The sequence below is a fragment of the Dermacentor andersoni genome, chromosome 7 (assembly GCF_023375885.2).
Source record: "Dermacentor andersoni chromosome 7, qqDerAnde1_hic_scaffold, whole genome shotgun sequence".
Lineage (NCBI taxonomy): Eukaryota > Metazoa > Arthropoda > Arachnida > Ixodida > Ixodidae > Dermacentor > Dermacentor andersoni.
The window spans coordinates 55,188,534-55,201,266 of NC_092820.1; the positions used below are offsets into that span (position 1 = coordinate 55,188,534).

Here is a 12,733-nt window from a genome sequence, read left to right on the forward strand (position 1 = left end):
GTAGCGACACGCATTGTGAGGGCGCGCGTCCGGAAAATTATGTGCAGGAAGGCCGGGCATGGGTAGGTGCCCGCCTGAAACCGCCTGTACGTGACTTCTTGTGCTTTATTGAGTGTTTTGTACGGTAGCGGCATGGTTCTCTTGACTAACTTATAATGCTGGGTGAGAGAGAGAGAGACAAAGAGGAGGAAAGACAGGGAGGCTAGCCAGTGTAAGTACCGGCTGGCTACCCTGTGCTGGGGAAATGGGTAAAGGGAATAAAAGGAGAAAGAAGAAGAAGAGAAAAAAAGAAGAGAAATCGGAAAATTCACGCCGTAACGCGATAGTACGCGATACAACACTCAAAGGCGATCGCACAATTCGCATGCTGGGTGAGATCGTTCTATGTCACGAGGGGGTCGCGCTCGCTCCCCAATCTTGCCGAGAGGGAGTCCGGGCTAGCACGATGAGTTAGTTCTCGTGCCGCCTCGTGTGCCGCCTCGTTGAGGTTAGAGAGCGGGCCCTCCAATGGGTCCCATGTGTGCCGGGAACCAATCGATTTGTGTGGGGTGAGCTGATGAGGGTTATGCTGCCTGTTTCGAAGGACACATTTGCTTTCTTGGAGTCGCAGTATACAAAGATTTTATCGTCTTCTAAGAGTGCAAGGCTGATGGTCACCTGCTCGGCCACCACGGGACTATCAATGCGGACCGTGCACAAGTTGATTACTGCGCCATCTTTGTTGACCACCGCTGCTACATAGGCTCGTCTGCCTGGATATTTGGCTGCGTCTGTAAACCAGCATGCTTTCCCGGAGGTGGCTGCCTGTTGGAGGAGTGCTTTGGCTCGAGCAAGACTTCTGTCGAAGTTGAGCTCTGGGTTCATATTCCTGGGCAGGGGAATAGAACGAGTATAACAGCCCGTGGCTGTTACACTCGATCGCCCTAGGTGCGACGCCGATTTCTCGTATGCTGTCCGGCACACCTGCGAGCAGGTAAAAGCACGAGACAGAACGTTACCTACTCTAACACGGAACGTGCGATGGGACAGGTAACTCTTAATTACATTCACAACTTCTCCTCGTACTCCCATTCCAGACAGCTTACGGAGGATTCCAAAGCGCAACTTGTGTCGTACGCGTTTGCTACACTTCAACGTGTTGTTATCACTGGCTTTATTCAACAATGAGATATAACCAAAACATAGACATTTCGCCTCCTGTGCGGGTGGCATCGTCAGTACTCGAATGGCAACAAATTAGTAAATACATCCTATTTATGTGTGATACTACCGTAAACATGCGGCAGGGGGCCACAGTTAGAATTGCATGCAGATTGATTGCGACGGATAAACCATGATTCCACAAATTTCCTTGGGCCCCATGGTGTCCCCCTGCGAACGTGGCTACATTATCAAAATCGAACATGTGACCTTTTGTTAAACAATGAGCCACCAGTTCCGTATTTCCACGTGTGGCATGGGTGGCTTCCGTAGCGTCCCTTAAGTGTTCCTTGAGTCTAGTGCGACGTCACTGCACCGTGTCGCCAATGTAGCTCCCAAATCTCCCAATCGGCTGTATCAACCTTCCACAAAAGTACCTGTGGTAAAGATTCGTTTTCTTTGGATGTTCTCAGTGGTATTGGCAAGTGATCACTCCTTTATTGAGTTTTGGTAACTTCCCACTTAATTTCAAGTAATATAGACGGGGAAACTATGCTAAGGTCAATAGAAAAAAAAGGATCCGTTTGCGAGACTAATACGTGGGTTGTTTTATATTCAGGAGACACGCAGCAGAGGAGAAAAGAAACTGTTCAACAAGATGACCTCGCGCAGAGTCGCCCCACAGTCTACTGTGTGCATTGAAATCGCCACGAACGAGATAAGGTTCTGGCAATTAATTTAGAAAGGACTGAAATTCACGTTCATGTAATTAGTAATCTCGGGGTACGTGCGTTAGCAAATGAAAATGAGTTTTTTTTTTTTTCAGGAGAACACCTTGTACTACTACTGCTTCAAGGGGTGTGTGTAGCTGTAAACGTTGACACGCTATACTTTTATGCATTACAATGGCAACAACTGCCTGATGATGCGAGATCATCATCGTGATCTTCCCGAAACGTAACATCTGTCGCAGAAAGTTTCTCTATTTCAATTTTAAGTGCATGTCCTGTACGGACAGAATTTCCGGATCGCGTTCAAGGAAATGTTTTTTCACATTATAGAGGCTTCTAAGAAGACGTCTGGCGCCCATTGTATATTTTCCGTATTTATACTGAAAGTAAACTGGCGCTGCATCTAGCAAAAAGTAGGTGTTGCTTTAGATTAGAGAGCCCTTTCGAGGCCCTGTAACGCACGGTTTGTCCTTTCTGGAGCGGTCGAGGGAGCGTCGCCCCTCCGTAGGTGCTTGGTGCTCCGTCAGGATAGGTGTACTGTCCATTGCCTGTTGTGAGGCGCCGGACACGCGCTCTTGCGAGCGAGAAGTTCCGCAAGAGAGTCTCGCCTCGGTAGGCGAAACCCCTGCGCCCACCAGCCCAGAGCTCGATGCGGCTGCTTTTGGGTCTGAACTGCGCCGCCTGTTGCCAGCGGGAGAAAAGGCCGGGGAGGGTGAGGCAGCCTTCTGTGCCAACTATGGGAGCCGCTGGCGGTCCTGCGGAATGACTACGTGTAGCGCAGGTTGCCGCCAATAACTTTTGTGGTGACGGCAACCCTAGGGTAGCCCGGCCTGTTTGGTAGTTGGGTGGAGTAGGCTTAACTACTTCCACCCCACGGGAGGAGCCACAAGCGACAGCTCGCTGCGCGCGGGCTGGGCACATGGCAGTGGCGGATGCGACGCTGCCCCCGACGCGCCGCATCAGAATAAGTTGTGCTGTGGAAGATGATCACCTCTTACCGGCTTTCTTGAAAAATATTTTCCATGACTTTTAGGACTTTGGGAGCGATCACAGGGCAGGACCGCCAAGACAAAGGGTAGGCAACTTGAAAGTATCGACTGGAACAAATTGAGGAAAATAAGGGAAGAGGCCGATGACACGACACAAGGTATTGAGGAATGGACCAAAAAACTGACAGGAGATATGGCGGCAGCGACGTAAACGGTCCCACCGGAGGCCCCGATAGAGAACCTAGGGAATAAGCTCGCACACATGTGGGAAGCTAAGGCAGGATTGCAACAGAGAGGGGAAAAACAATAACACAACCGGATGCTTCGCAGAAGAATAGCCAAATTTAACAGGGACATAGAATAGTGCGCCCAGCAGATATGCAGACAACAGCGGGATGAAAAATGCAACGGCATGGACAGTCAGATAAAAATGGCAGAAACGTAGAATATCCTTCGATATTTCTTAGACAAGGACGGGACCAAGTCGGCACATAGGCAAAATATAAATCGGTTAATACAAGCGTACCGACGGACAGAGCAGGACTTCCTCATGGAAGTCGAGAAAAGATACATCTCGCAAGCGATGCCCGTCATACACCCTGACTAGACAGTGCAAGCAAATGACGAATTAGACAACGAAATCGTCGAGTAAGAGGTCAGGGCAGCCCTTCAGAAACTCAATACCAAGTCGGCACCCGGACTAGACAGGATAACGAAGAAAACGCTAAGGAACTTGGACGATGAGTCTATAATTAAGTTTACAGAATATATCACCGAATGCTGGGAGGCAGGGAACATTCTGCAGCAATGGCAGACGACACATATCGTGTTATTACCTAAACCGGGCAAGCTACTGCAGATTGGGAACTTGAGACTCACATCTCTCACTTCTAGCGTAGGGAAACGCATGGAGCATGTGCTCCTAGTGCGGATAACCGCCTACCTTGAGGATTGGGGCGCGCTCCCACCCTCGATGATAGGATTCAGGAGAAATCTCTCAGCGTAGGACGCTCTGTTGATCATAGAAGATTCGAGCAGATCGAGAAATGCAATTCTCTGGTTGGTCCTAAAAAATCCCTTGGATAACGTAACACATGCAACGATACTAGATAGAGTAGAACTAGGACTGGGAAAACGGACGTAAGATTACGTACGCAATTTTCTAACGGGCAGAAAGGCAAAGATTAAGGCTCGGTATTATCACCGATGCCATTCAGTCTGGCGCTAATCGGGCTGCCATCCAAGCTACAAGAAATCGAGGGACTCAATCATACCTTATACGCAGACGATATCACCCTATGAGTGAGAAACGGAAATGACGGCCAAATAGAACAAACGCTTCAAACAGAGCTCGAAATGGTCCAGCATTATCTAGAGGGGACAGGAGTAACCTGCTCGGCCGAGAAAGCAGAGCTGTTGCTGTACAGACCGGCTCGCGAAGGTCGCAAACCAGGCAACTGCAGGGAAGATGTCACTGGTAGAGAGGAGATGCAGTTAAAGACCGCCCATGGGAAACACATACACAAGGTCGACAGGATCAGGCTATTGGTGCTCCTCATCCAAGCCAACGGCAGCAACGGAGAAACCCTCAGCATAGTGGTGGAAATTGTAGCGCAAATCATAATGCTAACCAAACGGATAGGAAACAAACACAGCGGGATGAGAGAGGAAAACACGATGAGGTCAATATAGGCCTCCGTCATAAGTAGAATAGTATACGTAGCGCCGTACTTGAAATGGCAGGCCGCGGAAAAGATGAAACTAGAATGCCTCATTAGGAAAATATATTAAACTAGCCATAAAGATACCGATCCGCACCAGCACCTACAAGTTACTAAAATTAGGCCTACACAACACGATAGATCAGCTCATTGAAGCGCAACGTACGGCGCAAAACGAACAGCTCTCTAAGACTAGAGCAGGCAGACACATCCTAGAGAAACTAGGCATATGTTACCACACACAGCGTGGTGTCAAGGTGGATCTCCAGAGAGAGGCGAAGGAAAGAATGGTAATACCCCCCATACCAAAGAACATAGACCCAGAACACCATAAGTACAGGTGAGAGAACAGAGCGAAGATGATACAGAAGAATCCGGCAGCGACAAGGACGCAGTCTTCGTAGACGCTGCTCGATGCAGTCGCGGAAAGGGGTTTACGGCAGCCGCATTCGATATTGTACTCGACGATGCGCACCACAAGTAACGAGACAGGGGAAGAAGTAGCCATAGCGCTCGCAGTAGCTCAGACTAACGCAAACGTGATAGTCAGCGACTCTCAGACGGCAGTATGAAACTTTGCCAACGGCCGAAACTCCCCGGAGGCACTATGCATTCTTCTAGCAGGAGGACAAAATTGCAAAAGAGATACCTAACATGGACGCCCGCTCACGCGCTCGCGGAGGACGGCAACAACGAGGCGGCACACGACGCGGCTCGAGGGCTTACGGTCCAAGCCGTGGTCTTAAATGATGCCCCGGCACCCTCAGGACGTGACGGTGCAGTAGATGAGGGGGAGAGGGAGGGTAGAATGACCACATTTAATGACATCACAAAACACTATACGTTACACGGGGGCATATTCCCGCGATCTCACTCAAAATTGACAAAAAAGCAGTCTGCGGCACGGCGGCAGTTACAAACTAGGACCTATCCGAATCCTGCGCACTCGCACAACATATATCCGGGTATATATCAAACGGACAAATGCAACAAATGTGAATCCAGAGCCGCAGTGGAGCATTTATTTGGGAATGCTGAGGGATGTGTAACAATAACGAGAACGCGGCCTGTGGCAACAGCCTTCGCACGCGCTGGGAGGCCGCGTTGCTCAGCCCCGCCCTCGAGGATTAACTATGGGCCATCCAGCGGGTCAAAGATGCCGCCAGGGCCCGCGAAGTCCTGGCCGTCACTTTGGCGGGGCCTTTGGCCCGCCCCACCAACTCGCAGGGCGCACATTAAAGTTATGTCCTCCTCCTCTCCCTCCACGACGTTTAGGGTCACGTGACTTTTCTTTTTTTTTTTTAGTTCGGACAGGACGTGAGTAGGCTGCGTGGCCACTACTGCAGTTCCCATAGTGAGGTCTGCCACCACAGTTGTCGGAGGGGTGGCCCTGGACTTCACCTTCGCACCGGTTATTTGACCACGAAAGCTCTGCGAGCCATGGCCGAATCTTCGGCATTGGAAGCACCGGCAAGGGTATTGGGATACGTTAACCAATGTATCCTGTTTTGATGGTTTCAGGCAGAACGCTAGATGCAAATGTTAGGATAGGATGTCTTTTTTTAAGATTCCCTTGTTGTCCCGTCTAACTATGATACGTTTCACATTGGTGACATTTCGATCATTCCACCCTTCCAGGAGTTCAGCTTCCGATAATACAGTTCTAGGAGGTCTGCTTCTGATGCGACTCCGCGTGAGCTTTTCATTTATTGGTGTTGTGTGATAGAAACTGATATGTTGTCAAACGTCAAAAGACTGCCGAACTGCAAACTAACGTTTCTGAGGGATCTCAAGAAGAAGGTCGCTGCTAGCCGTTTTGGTGACATTATAACGTCACCCTAACTCATCAGTCAAAAATTAGCAACTATGAATGGCGAAATGAATCAGGCCTTCTTTTCAGTTTTCACTGCGTACAACACGGAATTTCAAGTAGGTCTATTTAGGTCGGTTGAAACATGTGCTCAGTTCATCGGTGCGTCCCCTCTTTTGGAGTTTACGATCAAGTACGCGGGGAAATGCTGGTGCTCCCATAGTAGTTCGGTATCTCCTCGGCAGCAACGGCTGCCACTCACCATGGAGCCCAACTGGGGACGCTGCAGCGCTTAACACATAAGGCTGCAGACGCCAACCGTACATTGCCACTATAACCTAATATGTTATACTCAAAGGAAGGCACATACACAAGGTTAACACGAACCGCCTAGAATAAAAAAAGAAGAAGTGAAGGAAGAGAAGAGTAAATAGGAGAGCAAAAGAAGACAGGAAAGAAATACCTAGACAGCATTTGGAACTGCCGCACTACATACCGGCATTACCTACAGCCAATCAAAATGCCTTCAGAGGGAAAATAAACGAGTTTTCGAAGAAGGTAGCTACGTGGGCTTGTTGGTATGACATATCCAATTTTAGTGTAGCCCAAGCTGAACGAATGGGACCACCGAAAGGCACATTCGATAACCACATAGCATTGTGGCATTGTCAAATGTGCCTTTTTGTTGTCTCTGTCGTTCAGCTTGCGCTACAACAAAATAGAAGTGTTTCAAAAAAAAAAAAGAAAGTCCTGTACCTTTCTTTCATGAATCCTTGGCGAAGCATAGCGCTGCCGATCAGCAGCATATGACTGCGTTGTCCTATCGGTCACTCATCACAGCATCACTTAAGCGTTTCATGGTATCTAAAAGGTAATAAATGCAACAACGCAGTACTTCCTGTTTGTAATACGCTCGCAACTCCAATTTTTTATATAGTATGCGTGCCTAAATATATGACAATGCACAGTATGTTTAGTTGATGCTACCACAGGAATTTGTATAGATTATGATTAATAAGTAGGCGGCAGCTGACTTAGGCTATCATTAATGAAAACTTGCTCCTACCTTCCTGTAGAACGTTGCGCAGGCACTATTCCTACCGAGCTGCTGTTTTACAATGTAAAGCAAAACTAACAAAACTCACAGGTTAAATTCCTGGCCGAAGAGTAGCTGGGAACTTGTTTTGCTGAAATGATTTTCACCTAAGTTGTGCAGCGCAATATTTCATGGTGTACAAATAAGTTTCACATGTTTAAACAAAATTGCAATATGGACATTATCGCACATCGCCTCGAGAGAATTGAAAGTAGCATAAACATCACATGCAACAAATAAACGCAGATATACGCTATCTTTATCCTCGAAATGCTCAGCGTGGGATCGGGATGTACTTTTACATGCAATCTCGAAAAAGCGGAATTGCACTGCATAACAACATTCGCAGCTGTTAAGGTCAACTTTCCAATCTTTTTAATGCTTAGCATTCTCTGTCAAAGTTCATTTTCTGCTCCGTTCCATTCGTCCTACCGTATCGTGTTCCATAACCTGTACCGCCATCTGGTGCTCAATAGGCAAATTTGTATTAATGCACGAAAATTCCTAGATGCTTACCGCTATCTACTTGTGCGCAGAAAGCTCCGACTCGATGTGTTGGGAAAAAGCGGCCACGTGCCGCCGATACATACCCACCCAACACCCAAGCCATCAAGTTTCAATGAAATCATTTTAAGAGTGAACTTTGGCACTGGTATCTCCGAGAGCTGCAAGCGGGGTGGAACAGCCCGTTCCACCAGAATAGGAATAATAGGGGTTAGTACATATGTATGCACAAAGTTCATCATTCTGGCTTCAATTGCCTTCGCGATTTTGTAGACTCCGCGTATTATATAAACTAATGTGTTACAAATTAATAAACATAAATATGCATAACTCTGTCCGGCGGTATGATTTAAACACAGGATGTATAGTACAGAATGCCGATATCGAAACAATTACGCCACGGATTCATACATCGACAACCAGCACAAAACATCATTATGACTTTCTCGCTTGCCAGTTAGCACATCGAGATGCTTGGTCATAAATATCCGAGAATTCCATGTACTAACCATCATACCCATGGTAAGAGAACCACTGCAGCGCCAGACTACCACATAGAAATTTCTGTACGAAACTCTGTGGCCCCAACTTTTCTTAGAAATTTCTCCACACGAGTGCCGCATTCGACATCGGCGGACTTGCGTTATATCATAGGCCAGCAAAAAAAATATTATGGTTGCGTTCATTGCTTGTACTACACTGAATATGAAACTTGTGTGACTATACCGCGCCCAAAGTGACAAGGAATGGAGATGTCATAATGTGGTGAGCAAACATATACGAGACACACCCCTTACGGAGGCGCAGTTATAACGTAGGCGAAAGCTTGTGCGAGCAAGGTACTTTGAAGACAGGTATGCGTGAGGTATACTTTGTGTCAAATCGCCCATGCGACGGGGAAAACCCGGCATTTCATATAGCCGAGAACCGCGACACTGTTGAAAAACCACCGCCTAAATAAGCACTCCGTACAGATGGTTAACAAGCGAAGCTGAATTATGCCGTCCCTATGTTTATCGTTGTGTTAATCCCGACGGTTTATTACACGACGACTTGGTAGGCTGCCACATCCTCGATACACAGTTGCTGCTTGCGTTAGACTTCACGGGCATGCTCTTGTGCCCGAGCAGGAGCACCGGCACGCCTTATACGAGCCCGTTCCCGTTTCTGCTCGCGGCGTTGCTGATCGAAATCTGGTGCTCCTCGGGAGTAAGCATGACGCGTGGCTCACCTATCTTGGAGCCAGAGACAAACAACTACGCGCGCGCTCGGCTGAGACAGAGAGTAATGACGTCACTATTGGCGAAGCCTATCACGCGCCCCTCTTTCGCTATGTTTTTTTTTGCGCATGCACATGGGATTGAGATGGAGAAGCTTTCGGCGTACAGATGACAGAGAGACGGGCAAACGAATCCTAGCCATATACGGCTTCGTTGTAAAACGCTAAGGAAGCAGCAACGACAAAAAGACTGTTGTGCGCGCATTCTCATCTCTTTCCCCCGCGGAACCCACGAAGCTCTGATGTCTGCGTGCGTTTGCCACTGATATCTCCTCCCAGCCGGCGAGACGATTACTTTTATGCGCGTTCGCCCCTTCTCCTCGGCGAGGAAATCTCCGGGAGTGCCATTGTGCGTATGTTCAGCTCAGTGACATTTCCTCTGATGGTCCAGTGGCGGTTAGAAAGTCCGTTGAGCTTACTTCCATGTACCGAGTGAATGCCACTAGCGTGCAAAGCGTTCACCCCCACCAACATATTTCACCCTTAAGCACAAGCTAGAATATGTGTCTATCTCCATCAGGAGGCTTATAGGGCTGACCGCTCTGTACTTATGTAATTAAAAGCTCTTTGTTACTCGTTATGTCAATTGTACACGTGTGTGCCTGGGCCCCTGCCTGCCTGTCAAGCTTCAGATGTCTACACCCGCGCCACGTCCATGAAGCTGGGTGCACAGTTTTCAGCATTTGGGGCCAGCGGCGCAAACCGAGATACACTGGTTGTCTGCGTGAGGTTCAACAGTGCGTTAGGTTCCTCTGCACCGGTTTCTTTCTGCAAAGTTTGGTGAGTGAGAGGCTTTCCTTTGCCTAGCTGTACCGCGAATTTGTCAGTACACGCAGCAAACTGGGTACAAACAGTCGACCCATAGACGGTATTTTGTTCAATAGAGAAAGCAGCACTAAACTTAGCCATGAATTCGATGATGTTGCGTAAACCGGAGTTCTTGTAACTTGCGAAGTAATTGGTAGGGTGTCTCCGGCTGACTCAAAGAAGTAGACATGATACAGGCTAGTCTTGCGTCGAAGCTTTCGTATTGCCTAGAGACGATTCCGGTGAAAGCAAAAAGACTGGCACAGGAGCGCGAACATTTAAGGCAAGAGTGCCAGCTCGCACGTGAACTCGAAAGGCAAGAGCGCATGTACTTTTATATAATTACTAGAGGAAACTCTGGCGATAGTTTCTAAGGGAGCTGCAATCAGGCAGTTCAGCCAGCATGGGAATGGGTATACGCGTACATAGGTTTGCCAAAACTTCATCCTTCTGCCTCTAAATGGATTCATGATTTTGCGAAGTGATGACACATAGAAAAGCGCTGCGCTCTAAGTAACTGAAACAATATCCAAACTTGTCCGACAGTGTGCTTCGAACACAGGACCTGCCGCACAAAACCCTAACATCGAAAACATAACATGGACACGCATGGACAAGATGAACAACAGCAGTTAGACGCATGGACAAGATGAACAACAGCAGTTAGGAGTGAATATGCAAGCTTGTAGAGTCTCCTTGCCCTTTGCACGAAAAAAAGTATGAAGTAATATAATATTTAGGCCTGTTTACGCCCATATAAAGCTTAATTATTGAAGCAATAAGAACATCTGAAGCCCTGAGGAGGAAAATTGGACAAATCAATGTACTATTCATAATCCCCATGGAGGCCGAGCGATCGCAGCGCCAGAGTTCACCCTGGTAATGGTAGGAAACTCTATGCAAGAGCTCCAGCATGCACGTAAAATAAAGAGCGCAAAGCGGGAGTGCCAAGAGCGAGTGCGTCAATTCACACTTGAAATAACACGGCTTGATGCTGACCTAGAATGCTTCGAGCAGCTCGTTTGCGCAACAACCCGCCTGGAACACGAGAAAATTTTGGGAAACGTCCAAGGAAACGTGCCTTTGAGTTGGGAAGGAAGTCAAAGGTGAACCTGTTGAAGATGTGTTGGGATCTTCATCTAGATGCAGCGGAAGATATGACGATTGTCGCTCTCCCTACAATCATTTTAAAAGAGCGAAAATGATTGGGCGAACATCAAATACCTCGTTAGGAGGGTTCTAAGATCGAGAGTCACGAAGCAAGGAAGTGCCGAAGAAATAGAAACGTTGGACGAAGAGATGGAGCAACACCGACAGGAGTTAAGCGGCCTAAAACAAGAGCGCGAAGACCATGAGCGCAAAAAAATAAGCAGTGGGAAGTCACGGGTACGGTTCGCCAAATCCTTCTGGGCTCGCCGAAACGGCTGTTAATCCTGAAGCTTCAAGATTTTCTCTAAGACTTTGTAAGATTTTCTCTTTAAACTTTGTAGAACATTAGCTGTGTATTGAATCTTTCAAGATCGAGAATTAGGAGTGGGCTCATCTGTTTCTCCTCTGTGCACAGGGGCGGTTGCTGCGGCACTAAAATGTGTACTGAAGCGAAAACTGAAATTGGAAAATGTCGAATTTGCCGACAAACGCAAACGATAAAAATGAATTGAAAGTGATCACATCATCAACAAAAGTGCCAAAAAAATGCCACCTGCTCAATGACATAGCACAAAGACAATGATAATATGGCATGGATGATGCATTATGTCGAACAAGTACAGTCTAACGTCGTAGTGACAAACACTGTCATGATAAAAAGTTGTTCTATACGACCTAGATGTGATATATAACATTACGAGTGAGACTTGTCAGCAAGCGAGGGGGTTGATGGTGTACAGCAGCAAAGCTTGCCACCTGTCTCTAGAGCACGGAAAGGATCAACAGTCCGACATTGCAGAGTTCGATATATTTATTTATTCTATGATCAAGTTTAACGTATAATTTTTAAAATATATGTAATTCTTTATGAAGTCTGCATGTATTAGCTATATATTTATCAACATTCACTTGACATGAGTTGTCTTCCTGCATATTGGAAGGTAGGCAAGTGGATTCCTCTTCATCAAACAAGTAACAGACACTCTCAACTCGATTATAGTTCCATTTCCTTCAAAGGTATCCCAGGCAAACTTCTGAAATACATTATTGATTCCATGAACATTTTATGTCCAGTCGCTCTCAATTTATTTCTGCTAATACCATTGACTCGCCCTCTAGTACGGTATATTAGGGTGTGCCGAAGCGCTCGGCCGCAGTACGTCCACCGTGGGTAATCTATATTATGCACTTCTATTTCTGACAGTATTGATACCATTGTGAACTGTGGCATAATATTTCAAAACCGATTAGCAACCATGGTAAAGCCATTCTTTAATCTCACCTTAATGCTATCAATGTGTGTTTCAAAGCAGGGCGTGCGAAATTAAACACAAGCAAATAGAAGTAAATGCCTTTAACCAAGCGTACTGTTATCCTGCCACTTCAATTCATCGAAAACCTCCCTCTCGATTCTGTTTCATTCTATAAATATCTCTGCATTCACGTCTCGTCTCACCTTACCTGAAATACACGCATGACACACGTATTAAGCGACTTAAATAGATTT

The 12,733-nt window shown here is 47.1% G+C and overlaps 1 protein-coding gene across 1 annotated transcript in view; it reads right to left on the bottom strand.

The window, feature by feature from the left end:
* Positions 1-12,733, bottom strand: part of LOC140219567 (uncharacterized) — a 50,119-nt gene that overhangs the window by 17,975 nt on the left and 19,411 nt on the right. The window contains exon 3 of the mRNA XM_072289454.1: positions 2,420-2,552. Within this exon, the coding sequence (XP_072145555.1) occupies positions 2,420-2,552 (133 nt within the window). The remainder of the gene's footprint in view (positions 1-2,419; positions 2,553-12,733) is intronic.